Source organism: Benincasa hispida, chromosome 9 (assembly GCF_027475165.1).
Source record: "Benincasa hispida cultivar pf3 chromosome 9, pf3_genome.v1.1, whole genome shotgun sequence".
Taxonomy (NCBI): domain Eukaryota; kingdom Viridiplantae; phylum Streptophyta; class Magnoliopsida; order Cucurbitales; family Cucurbitaceae; genus Benincasa; species Benincasa hispida.
The window spans coordinates 90,966,018-90,989,423 of NC_143486.1; the positions used below are offsets into that span (position 1 = coordinate 90,966,018).

At 35.2% G+C, this 23,406-nt stretch overlaps 1 protein-coding gene across 1 annotated transcript; it reads right to left on the reverse strand.

Annotated features, from left to right (window-relative positions):
- Positions 1–17,675: 17,675 nt before the first annotated feature.
- On the reverse strand, positions 17,676–22,896 carry LOC120085548 (cysteine proteinase mucunain-like). The gene is made up of 5 exons (XM_039041575.2): positions 22,056–22,896; positions 18,962–19,197; positions 18,718–18,858; positions 18,177–18,626; positions 17,676–18,081 (listed from the first exon to the last, which is right to left on the reverse strand). The coding sequence occupies exons 1-5, from the start codon at positions 22,501–22,503 to the stop codon at positions 17,977–17,979; spliced, it is 1,380 nt and encodes a 459-aa protein (XP_038897503.1). The 5' UTR covers positions 22,504–22,896; the 3' UTR covers positions 17,676–17,976.
- Between the last annotated feature and the right edge of the window lie 510 nt (positions 22,897–23,406).

Sequence of the window (23,406 nt, forward strand, 5' to 3'; positions counted from 1 at the left end):
AATACAAAAAATTAACTAAAGATTGAGAGAGCTGGTTGTCTACTTTGGAGTGTCATTACTATCTCAAAAAATCTGCAAAGAAGCCATTGTACAAACTTAAGTATATAAAATCAAGAATAATTTTAAAATAAATGAATCGTACTAAAAGAAATTACATGAAGTATGGAAACTACATTTATACAAACTTTCCAAAAGGAATGAATGCAAAACTTGCTATTCTTTTTTCTATTCTATGGATGAGTTTGTTATGCCCTCTATCCAGAACCTCTATGTACTTGTGCGAGCGATGTCATATGAGAGTGCATAAACAAACAAGTATAAGTTGCCTTAATATAAGCAATTTATAAATAACGAAAGAAATGAACTCAACCCATAAACAACTACCATAGCTGCAGAATAGTCATTGTAATGATCCCAAATTTCAATGCTAAACTAAGGAACATTACCATATTTTAACCTACAACTAACTTTATAACTCTTATGTTTTAGGAAAATTTCAGTAACATGACATCACTACCACAACAATACAAAAAATTTTTACTTTAACACCTGTTCAAAGAAATGCACTTCCAACAATATTCAAACAACGATCTTCTCTCAACATAACAAATAACATAAACAACAATGATTTACAAAAACTCGGATCTGATTACTCACTTGACTTCAAATCTCAAAAGTTGTCACATGGGCATTCGATTTTATACCTCCAGATTCATGGACTCAGTTCCTATCAATGAAATGAAAATCCAAAAAACAAAAACTCAGCAAAGTTCAAAATTCCATCAATCCAAACACATATCACAATAAACCATAAAATCTACAGAAAGAAGTGATTTCAAAAGCCAACAAACACAAGTAGTTAGCATAAGAAAAGAGAACTCTTAGCAACTATCTATCAAATAAGAAAGTAGAACTCTAAAGATTAATTTTGAGATATATTTCGAGACGCGTGTCCTTAGAGTTAGACTCTTTCTATAAATACTTCAAGAAAAGCAGTTTTTACTATTCTACAAATCATGTCAAACTCAATCTAAATTTGTTAAGTTTAATAAGTCCACAACCATCTATCAAATAAAGCTTTACGATACAAAACACAAAACGAATGGCACACTTAACAAGAAAAAAACAAGCTAACAATGAACAAAATGCCTAATAGATGGAAACATATTACAAATCATCCACCATTTGAATCGCATAAAGATGATATGCAAAGATCTTTTTAGGAAAATATTGAACAGATCTCAGACTAATGCTTAAAGTTACAACAGCTCAATAAGTACAAAAAGAAAAAGTGAATAGATAAAGTTTGGAATCAAAGAAAGATGACAAGCTATGGGATTTTGGGTACTTGCCTCAGTGATAGACTAGCTGATGACCAATGAGGTAACAAGCATATGCCTCCTCACTTACCATAATCAAGCACTAGTCAGTTTATATCAATTAAAATCACAATATAAACATTATTTTATAGTTAATTGAAATGGGAAAAAAAAATAAAAAGGATTCGACCTCAGAAAAACTCCATAAGATGCCCCAAGTCACATACAATCTTAAACCTATCTTTTATAATCAACACCAAAACTTCAAGCAACAAAAATGCACACTAAACAGATACAAGACTTCAATCAAATGAAACCACAAAAAACGTCTCCAACTAAAAGATGCTATCGAGGGTCAATCCTAGATTATCCAAACAAGATTCCAAGAACGAATTAGATTCAAATTGACGAAGAAACACAATAAATGGTTAAACAAGAGATAACAAAAGATTTGATAATGATAATGAAGAATTAACCTAACCTACAATGCATGAATAACCCACAAACTACCATAGTGCAACCGGATTTATTTAGACAAATAATGCATAAATATAAACTACCAAAGGATGTATAAGAAGTTCCACTACCATAAACCATTCAATGGAAGTCATAAACAACTAAGTTATGACTATCATAACTGCAGGATAGTCATAGCATTCCAACATTGAATCTAATCCAAAACTTTAGAACAAATAGACTTTTAAGATAAGCATCTTATAAATATTACCTTGTACTTGTTATTAATGTTATTATGAAGTCCTTTTTGTGTTGGGTGCACTTTCTCCACTTGTCAACCTTCTTAAAGCATGTCCAATACAATCTTCCTATCTTCCTTTAAATCCCCAAGAATCAAAATTTAGCCTTACACATCAAACTTGAACTTAACAAAATGAAAATCTTTACTCAAAATTATTTCATTAATGAAATACAACGAAATCAACTTACCCTGAGACAAGTCAAACAGACATTCAAGAGCACCTTTAAGAACTGTTCTCTAGCCAACTATGTCAGTCCAACGCCATTAATGTTGTGTTAAAAAATGACATTGATTCAGTCTTCTCTCTCTACATGTATATCAATCTCACTGTAGAAAAAAGCTCAATAGCATTCAAACAAAAACTAAGGTAAAACCCCATTTTCATGGTCAAGCCATTAAATATCATTTTTCATGCAAAAATAAATAAAGTAAAAAGTTTAAAAATAATGAGCACAAAAACTACTGTTCTAATCTAGTTTCAGACTTCTACATTACAGAAAATGGTAATGCTGACAAGATTGACAATCCCTACTACTCTGTCCCCATTGCAACATTAGTATGAACTTACAGAATTGAGAAGCAAAACAAGACATAGACATAAAACAAAGAGAACATTATTCTTGACATGCTTATTGCAGAGAATTTGCGTTCAAGACAAAATGGAACAAAATAATTATAGCCACTATAATAATAAAAACAACAACAATAATAATTATAGTAATAATGATAATGATGATAATATTCACAAAACACAAAAATTTCTATAGATTATTGAATAGAAATATGTAGATTTTGTTGGGGTTGATGCCCTAAAGTCTCGTGTCCTAAAATTTGTAAACAGTTTGTACGAATGCTTGTGATGAATAATATATTATATTTTACTTCACTTCTAGATTTTGCTCAGTTGAATGTTTTATTTGCTTTACCACAAACTAATAAACCTAAAATTCTTGGTTGTCTATATGTAACATAAGTATGTATGTGGTGACATACAAGTGGATCATGTCTTAAGTGATAGCCAAAATGGTTTGTAGTATATGGATATAGAAGGGAAACCTTATCCTGGCAACGCTACGGATGCGGCCCGCTTTGTGGAATGGTCACAAGTGTTATGACTTGTCACAGATGGTCTAATCCTGATCATTCGTGTAAGGGACATGCGAGCGGGGGCGTCCTATACAAAGAGTTTGTATAATACCTGACTACGAAGTGTTAACGTCTTGTTATATAACACCTTCATGACAGAGACTTCACTTCACTAGGATGACCATAGGTATCATGACCTCAATCCTGAGTGAGTTCGGAACTCTTGCCATTGAGGGCGGTTCTTTGATTTGCATGGGAGCGAGTGGCTAGGTCACCGACTCAAACCTATCACTTTGAAGATTAGTCTGATTTGGATGCTGGGAACTCAGCTACACAAGATGGAATTCACTCCTTTCTCGAAGCAAGGGTAAGTAGATAGATAGCTCCTTTAAGAACTGATTCCAAGGCTTAAACGATGTGGTGCCACACACCTTCTCTTGGCCCGAGAGGTGTTCACACATAGTTGGACTATAATGTATTGTTCATTAAAGGGATCAATGGTACTTAAGGAGTAAGATGTAACTACAGGGGCAAAACGATAAATTGGTCTAGCTGTACTTACGAGTATCTGTGAAGGGTCATCGTACTCATGATTGGTTATATCCCATGGACACAGAAATATATCTGTGGTAAGAAGAGTTCAGTTGTTGGCCTTTAGTGGAATGCCTGACAGTTAACGGATGGTGGATCTCATGGCTAAAGAATTTAGTCAGCTATTCACGTACCATTAGAGTTACGAGCCATAGGTCTATAAGGTCCCCTTTGTAGCTTGGATAAAGTTGAGAATCAGTTTTTGGGTCAGTTTAAAATGTTCAAATTGACAAGAGGGAGTTCGATTATATATGATATAATTGAACTGTTTAATTATATATGATATGATGACTAAATGCATGAGATATATTATTTTGGAGGAAATTTGATATAAATATGATTTATATCAAGTAGAGGAGAAAATACTATAGTAGATATATAATATCAAACTATAAGTTAAGAATATAATATGATTATATTCATTAATTAATTAATTAGGTGGTTATGAGATAATTGGCTGAGCATTTCTCCGGAATCGTGCGAAAGTAGGAAGTTCGAATTCAGTTCTTGTAACTGAAGAATAAAATAAAAATTGTTTTCATTTTGCGATACACGAAAAAGACACGCAGAAAAATCGCTCAAGGGGTGAACCTATATGATCGCATAGCGTTGAGAGCCTATAAGATAGTGCCCATCTTCCTAAACGATCGCACACTCGCGCACTAAACAATCGCCCGCCATTTCTAAATGATCGCTTACTTTTTCTATACGACCACTTAGCACGCTGAACAGACCTAAACAATCGCTTACAATTTGATAGACGATCGCTTAGCTAAGCCTACACGATCATGTAACTTTTTTTAAACGACAAGCACCCGACTATACGATAGTCTTCTACTATCTCCCACTTGTTTGTTCATACTATAGGATTGTCTTTTCCTCCTTCCCTCTACCAATTCCATCAAAGTCCACCCTTTGGATTCTCACTACGAGAATACCGAGGGCTTTGAGTGATGGTGTCATCCCCGATTGTTGTTGATTCGTGTGCTGCCGATCGTGTAGACGACCGTGGTGCTGTTAGGCGACTGTTTGCTGGACGATAAGGAGCGTAGAGAAGTTCGCTTCTGCTGGACTGAGTTTGATTGAAGATTTTCTTCAACTGATATGTTTACTCAGTCTTTTGTATTTTAATTGTTAAAGCATGCCAGTAATTAGTGTTACAATGCATATTTGTTTGTTAGAATGTATGTTTGGTAATTCTGTCACAATGAACGGAGGTCGAATCGACGACAAAGAGAGATCGGATCGACGAACAGAGGCTGGAACCACAACATACCTACACGGTCTAGGACAAACAGAGGCGGATCAACGGACGGAGGCCGAATGGTGTAAATAACAGAACTTCAGTTTGTAAGTATATATTGTTAATTTTCAGTTGTAAAAACAGAAACTATATTCTATTATTTTTGTGATTCAGTTGTAAGAACAGAAGTTATATTCTATTTTCCCCTCTATAAATAAAGTTTTCCTCTCCTCATTTGAGGGAGATCACTTTCATTGAATATTAGACTTTTGTTATTACACCAAATTGGTATCAGAGCTCCATGAATCCTTGGACTGATGGCCAGAAGAAGAGTAGCCCATCCGAATGGAGGAGATGCTCGTTCGCAAGATCAAAAGGTGGAAGAAACCCCCACTTTCTCTCCAAGAACTACAACACGATGCTTGTTATCTGTTGAGAACTCTTTGGAGGAATTCATGGCACTTTAATGAGTCTTCAAGAAAGTATGGAAACTCTTACTCAAAGGGTTGAAATATGGGCAACCACACCTCAAAACCAGGGGAATGATCAACCATTCATTCAAGAATGGGAAAGAAAAGGTAGACGTGCTGGACAACCAAGAAATTTCTAGTTTCAACAAGAAATTCATCAAGAAAGACCACCAAGAATGCATAGATAGCCCCAAGAAAGATATCAAGAAAACCAAGAATGGAACTCATCTAGTGAATATGATCAAGAAGGAGAGTTTTTTATGGCAAGAAGAGAAAGAGGTGAGAGATTTGAAATATGAAGTAACTCGAATGACTAAAAAATGAAAGATCGACTTGCCAATATACAATGAGAAACGCGACATTGAGGTATTTCTTGATTGGATAAAAAATACGGAAAGCTTCTTCACCTACATGACCACTCCCAAGCACAAAAAAGTGCATCTAGTTGCCTTAAAGTTGAAAGCCAATGTATCGGCTTGGTGGGACCAACTAGAAGTCAACCGGAGGAGAAATGGTAAACAACCAATTCATTCATAGGAAAGATGAAAAGATTGTTGAAAGAAACGGTTCCTCCCTCCCAATTATGAGCAAACATTGTACAACCAATACCAAAATTGTAGGCAAAGAGCACGGTCGGTGGCTGATTATATTGAAGAATTCTATCGATTGGGAGCAAGAACGAACTTGATGGAGAACGAACAACATTTGGTTGCAAGATTTTTTAGAGGCCTACGCATGGACATCAAAGAAAAGGTAAAACTACAACCTTTTCACTTATTATCTGAGGCTATTTCCTTTGCTGAAGTAGTTGAAGAAGTGAATGAAATTCGCTGCAAGAATTCATCAAAAAGAATCGCATGGGAAGCCTCCACAAGTAGGAAGGTGAATGTTGCGAATAAAACATCCAACCCACCAAATCCTCCACCTTTGACCAAAGGAAAAGAGAAAGAAAATCAAGAAAGGGCCGAGGAGAAGAAAACAGAGGTCGTTCTCAAGAAAAAAAAAACTCAAAATCCTTACCATAGGCCCTCTTTGGGCAAGTGTTTTCGATGTGGCCAAGCTGGTCATCTATCCAATGTGTGTCCTCAGCGAAAAATAGTAGCTTACATGGAGGAAGAAGAAGAAATGTTGACTGAAAACAGTGATGAAAATGAAGAGGAGGCTGAATTTATTGAACCAGATGATGGAGATAGACTGTCTTGTGTTCTTCAAAGGATGTTAATCGCTCCTAAAGAAGACTCTAAGCCCCAAAGGCATTGTCTCTTCAAAACAAGGTGTACAATCAACATTAAAGTGTGCAATGCCATTATAGACAGTGGAAGTAGTGAGAATTTTGTCTCCAAAAAGCTAGTGGCAGCCTTAAATCTTAAAGTGGAAGCTCATCCAAACTCTTACAAGATAGGTTGGGTGAAAAAAGGCTGCAAAGCACAAGTAAGTGAAATTTGCACCATTCCTCTTTCAATTGGTAGTAGCTATAAAGACCAACCAGTGTGCGAGGTGTTAGACATGGATGTATGTCATATTCTTTTGGGAAGACCTTGGCAATTTGACACTCGAACCTTGCATAAGGGGAGAGAAAATACTTATGAATTTCAGTGGATGGGTAAGAAAGTGGTACTACCTCCACTAAATAAGAAGAATGATGTGAGTGTAAAAGTGAAAAAAGAAGACTACAACCACTTGTTTATTACAATCAGTGGCAAAACGTTGATGAAAGAAAGGGAGGCTGAGATCCTTGGACTTGTTGTTGCCGAAAAGTCCAAGGAAACACAAAAAGATGGAGTCCTACCAGAAGTACAAAAGTTGTTAGATGAATGTTCTCTCCTAAGAGAGGAACCCAAAGGGCTGCCCCCCTTGCGAAATATACAACACCACATTGATCTAGTTCCGGGAGCTACTTTACCAAATTTATCTCACTATAAGATGAGTCCGAAGGAGTATGAAATTCTCCACCAACATATCAAAGAATTGTTGTCAAAAGGACACATTAAACCAAGCTTAAGTCTTAGTACCAGCTCTACTCACGCCCAAAACAAATAGCAGTTGGAGAATTTGCGTGGATAGTAAAGCCATCAATCGAATCACAGTGAAGTATCGTTTCCAATTCCTCGAATAAGTGATTTGCTCGACCAAATTGGAGGATCCTTAATCTTTTCAAAGGTGGATTTGAAGAGTGGATACCATCAAATACGAATTAGGCCAAGAGATGAGTGGAAAACGGCCTTTAAAACTAACGAAGGCTTGTTTGAGTGGCTTGTCATGCCATTCAGCTTAACAAATACCCCGAGCACTTTTATGAGACTTATGAATCAAGTACTTCATCCTTTCCTTAAAAAATTTATTGTAGTATATTTTGACGATATTTTGGTTTATAGCAGAAACCTTGAAGAACATTTACAACATCTTCGTAGCTTATTTCAAGCTTTGACAACCGACAAGTTGTACGTCAATCACAAAAAATGCCACTTTCTTATGAAGAAGATTGCTTTCCTTGGCTTCCTAATTGGCCAAAATCAAATCAAAGTTGATCCAAAGAAGATTAAAGCAATCACTCAATGGACAACTCCATCAACAATAAAAGATGTCCAAGCCTTTCTTGGCTTAGCAACATTTTATAGGAAGTTTATTAAAGACTTCAACTCCATTGCAGCACCGATTACTAATTGTTTAAAGAAAGGCAGCTTCATATAGGGTAAAAAACAACAGTCCAACTTTGATTGTATTAAGAAGAAGTTGAGCACAAGCCCTGTTTTGAAATTACTAGATTTTTTAGCCCTATTTGAAGTAGCAGTGGACACTTGTGGAGTAGGAATTGGTGGTGTTTTGTCTCAATAAGGACACCCAATTGAATGCTTCAGCGAAAAACTTAGTCACTCAAGAAAAACTTGAAGTACCTATGAGCAGGAGTTGTATGCTCTTGTTAGAGCCCTTAAATAGTGGGAACATTATCTACTTTCTAAAGAGTTTCTCTTATTAACAAATCATTTCTCATTAAAATACTTACAATCTCATAAGAACATAAGCCATATGCATGCAAGGTGGATCTCTTTCATACAAAGGTTTGACTTTGTCATTAAACACCAATAAGGCAAAGAAAATAAAGTGGTTGATGCCCTAAGTTGAAAATGCATAATTCTTACTACTTTAGCCACGAAAGTAACGACTTTCTCCCACCCTCCAGAACTATATGAGGATGACAAAGATTTCGCAGACATTTGATACAAATGTACTCACTATTTGTAACATCCTGATTTATTTTGTAATTAAGTTTTTTTTTTCTTTTTTATGTTGGCTACTTGGATAAATTATATGAGATTTATGTTTTTGGCTAAGCTAAAATATGATTTAATTGTTTGGAATTGATTGAGTTTTATTTTGACTTGTATTTGGGAGATTTGATTATCTATGGAGATAATTAAATGTGTTTATTGGATTTTTTTAAAGGAAAATATATATAAGTATATATTTTGGGAAATAATTAAGGAATTTGTTTTTTTAAAGGGAAAAGGAAGGAGTTTAGTTTTGTTATATATATTTATGGAAAGATTAAAGAAAAGAGAAAAGAAAAAAAATTAAAGTAAATTTTCTTTTCTCTCTCTCTCCCCACGCGCGCAGCCCCCCCCCCCCCCTCTTCTCTCCTTCTTCTTCCGTTCCTTCCAGCCCTAGCCATCGCCAGCACCTCGCCTTGTCGTTGATCTCCTCGCCAGCGCCTCACCTCGTCAACGTCAGCCGCCAGCGCTTCGCCACCGCCACAAGCAGCGCCAACGCCAGTGCCGCTGTCTCGCCGCCACGCCAGTCGTCCGTCGCTTGCCTTGCTGACGTCAACCCGCCGTCCAATTTTTCTTCTGCCGCCGTGCCCAGCCAAGTCGACACTGTTCGATGCCACTGCCTTTTTGGATGTTGGGTAAGAGATGGATTATTTTTGGGCAAGGATTGGTGTTTGAGTCTTTTTGAAGTGCCTCTTGGTGTTAGAAATAATTTTAGTTATTACCCTTTGTGTCGACTTTCAGGATTTGGATTTTTGAAGATTCTGGGGCGTTGTTATCAAAGAAAAGACCATTCTTTTCATCGGAGAGTTTTAGTTATACAATTAAATAAAGTTTGCTCGTCTTTCTCTCTTCACCGATGACTTCACATTTAAATCTTTCTCCTTTCTTGGCATCATCTCATCCTTAGTTGTAGTATTATTTATTCCTACATTTAAAATATAATTAACATATAATGTCACAAAAAAAAAAAAAGAAAAAAAGCTAGACCACAAAAAATAAAAAGTGTCATAAGAAAATAATGTTAATCCTTGAGCATACCTTAGTCATCACGCCATCTTCATCAGAATCGTCAACATCTTCTAAAACAGTTAACACCATTCAATTTCCACCAACTCAAAATGTCATTTGGTAAGTTTTGTGTAAGTTGGTTGGTTATCCTTCGGACTTGAACCTCGAGGATTTACTTAATTTTTTACTCACTTCCTAGGCCATAGTTGCTAAACTAAACTTGTGGTTAATGTCTTAGGGTTGATTTGAGTTTTATCCAAGGGATATTAAGAAGTTAGTTGTGCAGACTTTTGAGACCAAGTTGAGGTAAATGATACTATTACCGGTGCCTTCGTGCCAGGCAACCTAGATTAGACCTATAAAGTTACTTGGTGAACTCTGGAGCATGATTTTGTTTGACATTATATTTTGCTAGTTGCATGGCAATTACAAGTATTTTGAGCATGTTAAAACTTCTAATCAGTACTGATATTATGTATGTGATGCATGAATAGACCAGTAGAGCGGTTTATTGTCTTGCCTTGACGATATTATTATGTTTGACGGTGTGCCTACGGGCCGCTAGACATGCGTGAATCGACAGGTTTACGTTCATGTTATTATCATGTTTGACGGTGTGCCTACGGGCTGCTAGACATGGGTGAGACGACAGGTTTACGTTCATGTTACTTTTATTTTCATGTTTCATGTTTTGACGGTGTGCCTACGGGCCGCTAGACATGTGTGAACCGACAGGTTAATGTTCATGTTATTATCATGTTTGACGGTGTGTCTACGGGTCGTTAGACATGCATGGGTCGACGAGTTCACGTTCATATTATTATCATGTTTGACAGTGTGCCTACGGGCCGCTAGACATGCGTTTCAAGGCAAGATAGTCGTATTTTGGTTTTTCTATCATCATTAAAAAAAAAAAAAAAAAAAAAAAAAAAAAAAAAAAACCGATGTAGCTGTATGAGCCACGGGCTATCTTTCATTGCTCGTGGATGCATAGTCTGATCCCGATAGTGGGATCACTTACTGTCACACCCCCTCCCAGATTACCCTTTTATGCTGGAAGAGGATACGACCGTGGTAGCTACTAGCCCTACTGCCAGCACGCACCACCCAAGCCTTCTAATCTAGATACCAACTTGTTCATCTTTATTAGTAATATATGCAAACAGCTAACCTCCCTCAAGTTCTTATGAAGATTACATAATTACAAGCATACAACCAAGACATTACTTTTATAGAAAAAATTCACATGTGGCCCAAACATTCCTACAGAAACCCTAGTTCCTCATAAAACATGTGTACATAAACAGATTATCAACCTAAGTCTTTTAATAAGTCGAGCCTTTCGGTGGCAAGCAGTAGCTGGATCAACCTTCAGGAAACTGATCGCTACCTGAAAAGGGAAAACACAGAAATTTTGTGAGCTAAAAGCTCAGTGAGTGACTATAGAATCGTAAAGCAACAAGCGTAGCATCACTATAAACACGTAAATATACTAATGAGTAAACTCAAGCAATTGTTTCTATATGTAGCTGTAAACCACTCTCAGACATCATTAAACATTATTATTCCCTAGTTGAGAACGAGCCTAAACGCTCTAGCTCCCAAACGTTTATTACTGACCAAGAGACCAATACTTCGGTCTCTCACTCATAACTGCCTACGTGCATATGGCCACACTAAGTATCATCATATTTTAGGTACTTTCACTCAGATACCTTCTCAAATTTGTCCTTCAGTATCGAGCTACTATGATACCTTCTCATATGTCCTTCGGTATCAAATTGGCCAGATACCTTCTCAAATGTCCTTCGGTATCAAATTGGCCAGGTACCTTCTCAAATGTCCTTCGGTACCTAATTGGTTAGATACCTTCTCAACGTCCTTCGGTATCAAATGTGTATTTTGTAGCATCAAATTAAATTCTATTGCCTAGTATTTACACAAGAGTTGTTCCATTGCCACTCATTTACACAGGAACTCATTCTCTCATAGCTTTCCTCTAGGAAGCATATAACAAAATCATAAACATAGCTTTTGTAATGGTTACACAACATACCTTGGCCTGTGTTACACACATACAAGTCAGGAAACATGCATTAAGTTATTCTCCAACCATTTGTCGCTTGAGGAAGTATAAATACATCATTAATGTCACTATGCTTTACTTGATCATATATGCATGAGTATTGGAAACCTTAAGTTTACTAAGTCACTCATCGTTGGTCAGGCTCTTATTGGTTTATACGCTTCCCCTAGCTCTTCTTGGCCTGAAAAGATATAATTCCCGATTAAACTACTTAGAATTTCTAGTAAAATATCTCAAATAATTCATTTATTAAAGGAACTTCCATCAATACAAACAGCTTTACTGGCAAGATCCCCCTGAGTGATGCTAGCGAGATCCCCCCTGAGCGATGTTAGCGAGATCCCCCTGAGCGATGCTAGCGAGATCCTCTAGAGCGATGCTAGTGAGATCCTCTAGAGCGATACCAGCGAGATCAAGCTTTTCCTGTGAAATTCTTAGCGATACTCACCTCAATTCCTTGCGAGATTTCCCCCTAGAGCGAGTTCCTCCTTACAAAATCAGCGAGATTTCCTTTATAAACGAGATCCTTATGCTCAAATCTTGCTATAATTCTCCACGATGAACTGCTTGCTTGTTCCTCACAAGCAGCTGTCTGCTTATGCACCAATTCCCTGTTATAACTTCAAAAATTTATAACTCAAAATTCAAAGCTCTTTTCAAGAAATTTCCTTCTATAAACTTGTTTAGATTTGAGTTAAACCTTAAAATTTCAGCCCAGAATTCCTTATAGTTTGGCTTGGAACTTCCAAATTTCACCTCGAGCCCTGGTTAATCCGCAGTTCTGCCTCTTCTGCAAATTCTCCACTTTTTTTCTTCTCCTCTTACAATCTTTCTTCAGCAGGACAACCTTGAAAACTAGATTCTCCTAACTTTCAAATGGCACCGAATTCACTAAATTTGCTCTTTTCAATTGCCAAAACCATGCTTTTGAAGTTTCACTCCCCTTTTTAATCTTTCTGCCGCTTCCTGAGTTCAAAGAATAAATTGCCATGTCACCCCACACTTAGTGCCTCCAGCCAGACTAATGATTGAGTTTCTTCATTTGATATATTTTCCTTCCCTTCCTTCATAATCTCTATAAACAACATGAATTTCTATTTAATAAATATGTAATATAACATTCCTTTGGCTAAACATGCTTATCTAGGGAACCTAAGTTCGGGGTTTACACTTACTGAGTATTTTATACTCAACCTTTATCTTTATTTTTTTTTTTCAGGTAAGGGCAAGGACACTCGGGCAACTGACAAGAGGAATCCGTGACAGTGCCAAAGGAACCAGAATTCACTTCCGTATTTGACCTTTTATATTTTCGCATGTTTTGTTTTTCTTTTATTTCATTCATGGATTTATTATAATTTAATTTATTTATTTATTTATTTTATATAATTTGTTTCTTGTTAAAAAGGATGCCCGGGTTGAACGATTTAAGATTTTAAGATGATGTCAGAACATTTTCTTATATACCTAAAGCAGTTCAAAATCATGATTATTCTATTTTAATTTACTTTATCTTTCCTCAATGAGAATATTTATGCATGCATGTAGTAGCGATCCTCTTTTTAGTAGTCCTAGGAGGTGGGGTTGTTACACTATTTGAATGTTGAAGACTTCCATATTGTGAATGGCTTCCTATTCAAAGAGGAACGACTATGTATCCCTCAAACTTCTCTTCAAGAAGCCCTCCAAAAAGAAGTCACTCCAAAGGTTTAGCAGGGCACTTTAGCCAAGATAAATCATTTGAATTAGTATTCAAACGATTCTATTGGCCACAACTTCAAAAGGATGTTAACAATTTTGTCAAAAGATGCGCTATTTGTTAGAAAGCCAAAGGAACTTCTACAAATGCCGAATTATATACTCCATTACCGATCCCCACAACCATTTGGGAAGACCTATCTGTTGATTTTGTTCTTGGTCTACCCAAAAAACAAAAAGGATATGATGCAGTCACGGTGGTTGTGGATTGTTTCAGCAAAATGGCCCAATTTCTAGCATGCAAAAAAATGAGTGATGCGGTCTATATTGCTAACCTCTTCTTCAAAGTGGTAGTTTGACTTCATGGAATACCAAAATCAATCGTCTTTGATAGAGACGTGAAATTCTTAAGTCATTTTTGGCGTACTTTATGGAAGAAGTTTGACACTAGTTTGAAATTCAACACCACTTCACATCCTCGAACTGACAGCTAGACTGAAGTAACCAATAGAACTTTGGAAAATCTCATACGATGTTTAAGTGGTTTACGACCAAAGCAATGGGATTTGTTTCTTGCTTAAGCGGAGTTTGCTTTCAATAACATGAAGAACAGATCAACGGGAATATGCCCCTTCGAAGTAGTATATACTCAACCTCCTAGACTCACATTTGATCTTGCCAATTTACCTTCTTCTGTGGATATTAGTCTTAAAGCTGAAAGTATGATTGAAAGAATTGATTGAAAGAATAGAGAATTGCACCAAGAAGTTCATGACCATTTAAAGAAGACCACGCAGTCTTACAAAGAAACTAAAGACAAGTCACGAAGAGGAATCAATTTTAAAGAAGGAGACCTTGTAATGATCCACCTACGTAAGACAAGGTTCCGAGCTGGAACTTACAACAAGCTGAAAGATAGACAAATGGGGCCTTTTAAAGTCCTACAAAGATATGGTTCGAATACTTATCGTATTGAGCTATCGACTGACCTTCACATCAATCCAGTTTCCAATGAAGAAGATTTGAAACCCTACTTTGCTCCTGATGATTTCCAGTTAGCTTCTTAATAAACCTCGAGGAAGAGTCTTAATTTTAGGGGGTGGAATATGGTGTATATGACATAACTTCAATTTGTAAGTTTTTATGGTTAGTTTCAGTTGTAAAAACAAAAACTATATTCTATTATTTTAGTGATTCAGTTGTAAAAACAGAAGCTATATTCTGTTTTCCCTTCTATAAATAAAGCTTTCCTTTCCTCATTTGAGGGAGATCACTTTCATTCAAAATCAGACTTTTTGTATTACACGGAGGCCAGATCTGCACAATGAATAGACCTGCATGGCGAACGGACCTGTAGCCACGATCGACAGGCCACGACAAACTCTTCACCCATGATCAATGGACAAATGGCAAGGGTTTGGAAGAGAGAAGTGAGAAAGAAAAGGGTCTGAATCTGAGCCCACCTCCATAGCAAGGTTTGACGGTTCAAGAACACGATTAGCTTTCAGACTCGCAGTTGTCTTCAACCTTGGCTTCCCTCCAAAATTTTCCAATGAGAAGCATCGTATTCATAAGTTATAAGCCTGCATTCGTGGGTTTCGCATGGGTTGTGGGTGAGTGAAAGTATAAGAATGAGAGGAAAAAGAAAATAGGGGGAGAGTGAAAAGGAAAATGAAAAAAAATGGGAGCGAAATAGAAATTGTGAGGAAAAATTAAGAAGAAAATCGACATTAAAGGTACACCTACAATATCAGTCTAAAACCAACATTAAAGATCCACCTATAAAAAAAAACAAAACAAAATTACAAAACCGACATTATACATCTAGTATCACTTTTTCCAACCGACATTAAAGCCCAAAATTCTTATAGTGAATCTAATTCGAAAACTCAAAACACTATTAACTCACGAGATTTATGGCAAACTATTTACTTGAATGATGATCTTAGTTGACGTTGAAAGTCTGCTCGGATATATATTTGAACAATTAATTACCGTCTCATTAGTAAAGATGTTGAATTAATTACACTGCAATTAAAAGAGACAATGAGGCCATTTTATGATTTCAGAAAATTGGACTCACATGACATTCATGCATTTTACTTTAAGTCATAAAGATTTTTCTCTTTTGTTATTTTTCTAAATGATAGTATAACTACGGCTATATATCTTATTATTCCTAAAAGGATAGGCAAAATCTTACCGTGTAGGTGAGATTGGATTCAATTAACTAGAACTATCCTCGTATACCTACCAGGTTAAAATCATGCATCTTTACATTAAAATATTTTGTTTAGAGAATTAATATTTTGCCAACAAGGGACAAATGATTTTTTTTATTTTTTTTCATTTTGAAGTATAGTATAGGACTAATATAGAAATTTTGAAAGCACCATGATTAAAATAAACATCTTAAAAATATAAAGACGTAAAAGATTAAAGTAAAGGATTATAATAACATTCAACCCTATTAAATTACTATTATGTTCAAAGACTTGAAATAAGTTCCTTTTTATATCTTAATTAACAAATCTCTCTTTCATACATTATATGCCCCATTAAATATATGTCCAAATCCTTACATATGTATATATATACATATATATATATATGTGTATATAATATATAGATACGTATATATGTGTGTATATATAGATACGTATATATGTGTGTATATATAGATACGTATATATCTATCTATATAGATATATAGATACGTATATATGTGTATATATATAGATACGTATATATGTATATATATAGACATGCGTATATATCTATATATATAGATATATATACATATATATATATATACACATATATATTTGTATATATATATATACACAGATATATACATATTATATGTATATATATATATGTGTGTATATGTGTATATGTGTGTATATATATATTATTTCATTTTCGAGCACGAGTTTTTGTCGGTAAAAAAGAAATCAAATGTATTCAAGGGGGCTTTTAGAGAACGTATCAATAAGCTAGACCCATGCTTCGAGTTGTTTCATGCCATAAATAAACGCGAACACAGGAGCAGCTTTGGCTGAATATTTTATGTACAGAAAACAACACACTTCAATCATTTATGATGATCCCTCCAAACAAGCACAAGCTTATCGACAAATGTCTCTTCTTTTACGAAGACCGCCGGGCCTTGCCATTTGACCTCTCTTCCCGTGTGACTAGGAATGCTATGTATATGTATATATGTATATGTATATGTATATGTATATATATATATATATATATATAGCTTACAGCGGAATGAGACAAAAAACTGAACATTTCATCTAAAGAAATAAATAACTCCTCAACTTTACCTTGTCAAACAATAATATAAGAAACTTGAATAAATATAGACTTTATCATCGTCGTTGTCATCATCATTATTGGTTTTTTCTTTTTTTAATATTCAATCCAAGTGTGGCCTAATTTTGATATTTTGAACAGCGACCCATAATTCTTTTATTACAAAACTTTTGATAGCTTAATTGGAACGATTAAGATCGATATTAAATTTAATTTCATCCAAAATATAAGCATTTGGGTGGTTATTTAGTATGGTATCAAAGCAAAAAAATTCATACGGTATTGTGTTTAAACTCCTGCCATGTTAATTTGCTCTATTAATATTCTTTTCAACTTGTTTAGTCTTCTATAAATTTTCAAACTTCCAAATGAGAAATATTAAAGTGTTAGTATAATATTAAATTTATCTTAATCTATTAACTTAATTTTTAGGTCTAACAGGATGTAAAAAGTTTTGGAGAAATCTTCACCCAACCTAAACGAAACATGAGGAGACAATATTTTAGTTCACAAAATAATTTTGTTGCAAAGTGTATATGTGATAATGTTCTTATCTGAACTAAAATCAATCTCATTTTTGCCATTTTCTTCATAATTTCTGCGGATCGCTGTTAAAGTATATTTGTAACTAAGCGATTGGGTTGTTATTTATGAGGCTATTATATTGGTTCTGCATGGTAATTAATCCCCGAATTATCCTCCATGGAAGGCAAACTTTAACTTGATCAGGCGCAATCCCTTTGGGTCCGGCCAAAGTCAGAATTCTTCAATGTTATTCATCTTTGCAGCTCAAAACAGAGATTAAAAGCTAAAAACAGTGCAAGTACCATTGAAATGATACATCGAGATCATAATTAATGCACAGCCACAATTAGCCTGAATTCGAAATTTTACAGAGACAGAGTGCTAATGCAACTTGACAGCAATTAGTCTCTGTTCCAAATGTTCATATTCAAATAACGTCCTATATACATTCATCGTGTGATAACTTAAATAACCATTGAACTAAAATGTGCGAAACCAAGAGGCATACAGTATGGGAAATGCAGGCCCTTGAAGAGTTATCATTCCACAATAACAAGCCTGTCTTTTCATCTTTGATCCATACCAAAGCTGGCAACCCTTTTAAGCACTGCTCTTTCCAACAGTCACATCTCCATGTGCCCACGATGGTCTGGCTGCAGCTGTAGTGCGCCTCATCGCCTTCACTCCGAAAACATCATTCTTGCCCTGCACAACATAAAAATAAGTTTGAGTCTTCTTCTTCAGACATTAACCCTGTGGCGTTTTGACAAGATGCATAACAAATTGGAAATTGAAGGTACCTTCAAGCAGGTTCCAGCACGGACGTTGCAGATGGGGTAGTCATGGGGGCAGCAGCTGTAATGGTCATCACAGCAGGTGGCGCTTTCAAGTGGGCAGCATCCCCATTCAAGGCACATGGTTGAGAACTCGAACACACAGCAGCAAGTTTCAGCGGCGGGACAGGTGTAGTATTCATCGCATACAGATGGGGGTTTTACTGGACTTGGAGGAGTGGGGCCTGGGTTTGGTGGGTTTGGTCCACTTTTAGTGGGGTAGGAAGGCTCCATTGCAATCCCACAGAGACCAGTTGAGGAAGCGATGTTGCGTTGCATTCTGATATAGCCACTTTCACCCCAGCTCGCACCCCATGAGTTTCTCACAATCCAGTAATCAACGCCCCCTTCAGACCCATATCCAACCACATTAACACCGTGGTCCAAATCTGTCCCACATCTTCCAGTGAATATACCCTAAACACATACACATACACATACAACAAATTAGACCCTTTTCTTTTTGAAGTAAGAAAAAACAAAAACTTCATAGAAATGGAGGTTATACCGATTGATAGAGCTGGAAACTTCTACCACCCCCTTCAATGGCAACAGCCACAACTTGTTTAGATGCTGCTTTTTGCAGTGCTTTCTCATTGTTTATGGGGACGTCCTCATAACCATCAATTGAAACGACCCTAGCATTTTTCTGGAGGCAAACACAATAGAAATAAAGATAATCAGACATCAAAAATATGTTTCTGGTACTCAGAGAGAGAGAAAAAAGAAGATAGTTGTATGGTAATAGAGACCTTATATTGGATGCAGGAGCTATCAAAGCCGTTGTAAGGATAATCTTCTTCAGTGTCAATGCCGCCATTGTTGATGATGAACTCGAAGGCATAGTCCATTAAACCACCATTGCAACCTTCGTTATAAGATTTGTCACAATCCACCAGCTCCTGTTCAGATAATGCTATCAAGTCACCTGTAACAATCTGGTTTATGCCTTCCACGGCAGCTATAGTTGAGAACGCCCAGCAACTCCCTTCATATCAACTTCAACAATTAGTCTACTTGAAGTGACCAATAACCATGTATCCTTGAGAGTATAATTTACAAATAATAACTGGACTAAATATATCTTTTGACTAATCCCCATCCGAGTGAGTTAAAAAAATTTCAATTATATGCTTTCTATTGATCGATGTTGTAGTTGATTTATTATACATATGGATAATATAATACTAAGTCAGTTGATAAAATTTTTAGAGAAATAAGTCAAGGAAGTGTATACTCTCTCGTAAAAGTTAACAAAAGGCTTCAACGTTTTCTATCAGCCAATCCTAATTTTGTAGGGCATAAAATGTAGAATTGAAAGTCATAGATGTTCACATATAAAAGATTAAATTGAAAAATATATAAATAGTTAGGGGCTAAATTGGAAAACCTATTCCAATGACGCAAACATATATTTAGCCTACGAAAGAGCTTTCCAACAAGCTCAAGGGGTCCCTCCTGATCGTATGGCCTATGAGCAATGGCATCATAAAAATATTTTCTTAAGATGAAGTTATTAATTTATTATACCCATCCCTTTGAACAGTTCCTTTACTTCTCTCTCCATAATCAATAACAGATCTAGTCTTTGAAGTTCAAGTTGATGTTAATAGGCTAAATTACTATTTTTCATGTGAAAATAACTATAAATATTTTTAAACCACTATATTATTTTTTAATAATAAATTATCGATATATGAGAATTTTTTTTTTTTCCATAACAACAAATGTGAGAAGTATAGTTAAGCATCATTGAATTACATTCATGTTGACAATATAATAAGATCTAAAATTACATCACAATAGCTAATTTTAATTGATCAAAATAAATCATTAGAATGAGTGTAACAATATTTGGAGTTTATTATTATTATTATTATTAAAAAAAATTACAAAAAATAAAAAGTACATTAAAAACCACCGGTTTCTATTGAGATATTTTCAATAGAACGTCATAAAGGTTACATACATCAAAATCATATAACATGAAAGAAGATGCTATTGAAACAAGTACAGATGTGATTTTAGTATTAAGATCAAAGTATTTCAAAAATAATAATAAAGAAATAATTGTAAGTATAGATATAACTCAAATTAATCTCAAAAACTTACCCACAAAAAATAAAAAAATAAAATAAAATAAAAACCTCAATTTTAAATTCTATAGTGTCGACTTTTTAAATTGTCTATATTTTAAAAGGGATTGCTCCCTTTCTTCAACTTTTTTTATCTCATAATTTCAATGGAACATTATACTTAGGATCCGTTTGGATTAACTTATGAAAAAAATGTTTTTCAAAAAATTCATTTTTATTTAAACACTTTTGATAAAAATTATTGAAAATACTCTTCAAAAGTTATTTTGGGTGATTGTCAAACATTTCAATTTTTTTTTTCTAAAATGACTTATTTTTTACATTAAATACTTAAAAATGCATTACAAACACACTATTTTCTTGAAATATTAACACGCCTTTATATCAAATGATTTTTCTTGTACATATAATGTGCTAGAAATTTGAAATTAGAGACTAAAATAGTTATTTCTTTAAAAAAAAATATATGGAAGGACCATAGTAGCCAAATGGAGAAATGGAAAGTCCATGACCTTACCTAGGATTTAAACTCAATAACTAATACATATGTGTAATCTATTAATCTTTTAGTCAACCTATCAATTGCCTAAAATCAAAGCATACTAATTATCACCTATCAAAATTAAACTAGTATTTCTATTTTTTTCTTTTTTCCTTCTAGGAAAACTAGTACTTCAATTTGGTTTTCAATGACTTCTTGGTCGCATATTAATGCGTCATGCGCCGATAATATTAGAAAAATGTATATAAAACAATTTTAATAAAGATAGGTGTGCACAAAAAATTGGGAAAGAAAAGTGAAAGTGCCCATTCAAATCTCAAATATCCATGATTCATTGTTTCAAAGAAAAAATCAATGATTAAATCTCTCAAAAAATATCTCATGATTAAAGGTTGATGGAGACCGAAAAGCCATGTGGCGGGCCAGTCCCAATTAAAGGATAAGGCAGAGCAACTCATAAAGCGCTCCCCTGAAAAGCCAATTCCGGTGAAAGCACCCCACACCAAACAGATAACCCCAATTCTCCTAAATATCTCTTTACAGATTTTCCAAATTTTCAATTCAACTCATTTAGTTAAATCATTGCAACATGTCGTCAAAAATTAAGAAATCTTACAAATTTTATAATATAGATCAGTTATTCCTCTTTTTATCGATTCATTTTGAGTTGAAATTCATGTTATCTAACTATAGTATTACGGTTTATGAAGTCCAAACGAGAATTCGATCCATCAATAAAAATTAAAATCCGATCCAATAATAATGAATAGAAGGAGATCACAGATAAAAAAACCTCACAATTTCCTCCAACTTTGATATTCTTCCCAATAATTGGTTAGATGGTAACATCTATTTCAAAATTACCCAAACAGAGCTATTGTATACTAAAGAAGGAGAAACAAGGCAGCAACAACAATTCTCAGTCATAAAATCGAGGCTAACAAACAGACAATCAATCCTATTATAATGATTGATCATGGATCGACCTTATGAAAACCATCAACCAATGGATTAGTGACAATACTACTACTAGTTAAAGCTAAATAATTAAAATCCATTACAATTTATACTGATTACTGAAAAAGATGAACAAAAATGGGTTGTGTCTGAGTGTGTATGTGCCAAATATGCAAAAGAGAAAAGAAAGCTAGAGAAAAGAGCAAAAAGAAAAAGACACAAAACCAAGAGTAAAAATAGGAAAGGCATTATATAAGTAAATAGGAAGAAGGCGAGAAACATGGAACTTACCACAACTTCCCTGGTCTTTAACGGGAGCGACGGCTCCTTTCTCCCTCCAATCGATAGAGTCCGGGATTTCATCTCCAAGGCGAGGCAGATAACGGCTGCTCGTCCTGTTTCTCCTTGAACCAGCGGCGAATTTGCCTCCCAAGTACCTAGATCGGTACTCCTCGTTCGTCAGATCTGCGAAGACGTTCAAACCTAATCGGTAGGGCAAATTTTGGGCGTTGATTTCATCGATATACTTGAGATTGTCCTTGAAGATGTGGAATCGATTCTCTGGCTCTGCTCCCAGATTGTTGCGGAGCTTCCCGTGCTTGGCACGCCACTGGTCGTAGAGAGCCATGACCTCCTCGTCCGTCCTCTCGGGGATGATGGAAGAAGGCGAGGCGGATGATAAAGCTATGAAGAGGAAGAAGAGGAGAGCCATGATCGGGGAGGATAAGTAAGTTCCCATTTCTGAATTTCGTCAGATGATGTTTGGAGTAGGAGGACAAGTGTTGCAGAAAGTGGAAGAGGAGGCGACTTTATATACAGAAATTAGTGTTCATCGACGCATTAGAAAAATGGAATGGAGAAAATAATTCAATTTGACGGGTAAACAGAATATAAAGTAAAAGAAGTGGTTAGGAAATAATTGACGAATGGGATGAAAACAACTAGGCATTGGCTACGGATTGTGAGTTCGGGTCAAACTGTGCCCGGACCCGGCCCATTTGTTTAGATAGTTTTTTTTCTGAGCGAACGAGTCCTTTGTTTTTGGAACGTTGGTGAGTGGTTCAGACTTCAGGTTGATCAAAATTGTGGCTACTTCTATAAATTTACAATCGTGACTCACGTGTGTGATGTTATCTACCATTCCTTACTCGTTAAGAAAATAAGAATTCGTACCCTCGTTGCGGAGACGGGGGATAGGATAACGTTTTTAATTAATTTCTATACATTATTTTTTTTTTTTTTTAAGATTTTCTAGAGTTAGGCCCATCTTATTTGTATTTATTTAACAATACAATATTATCTATTTTATGTATAAATTTACTTTTTTTTTTAATTCGATTAAAAAAGACTTAATGCTGATAAATATTTTCATACTCGTCAATTCTAACTCTAGGACATTGATAAACCTTAATTTACAGCTTATTAAATCAAACACTTGTTACCCTACCTAAGATTAAATATTGATCTCAACTCTTGTAGTATGTGTATATCGCAACAATGACAACAATCTTCTTCTCTAATAAATGACAATTTATTTGAATTATGGATGGTAATCAACAAAATTGATAAGTAATTCAATAACTTAACAATTTTCTAGTTGATTATTAAATAGAAATTGAAATTATAGGGTTTGAACCAATAC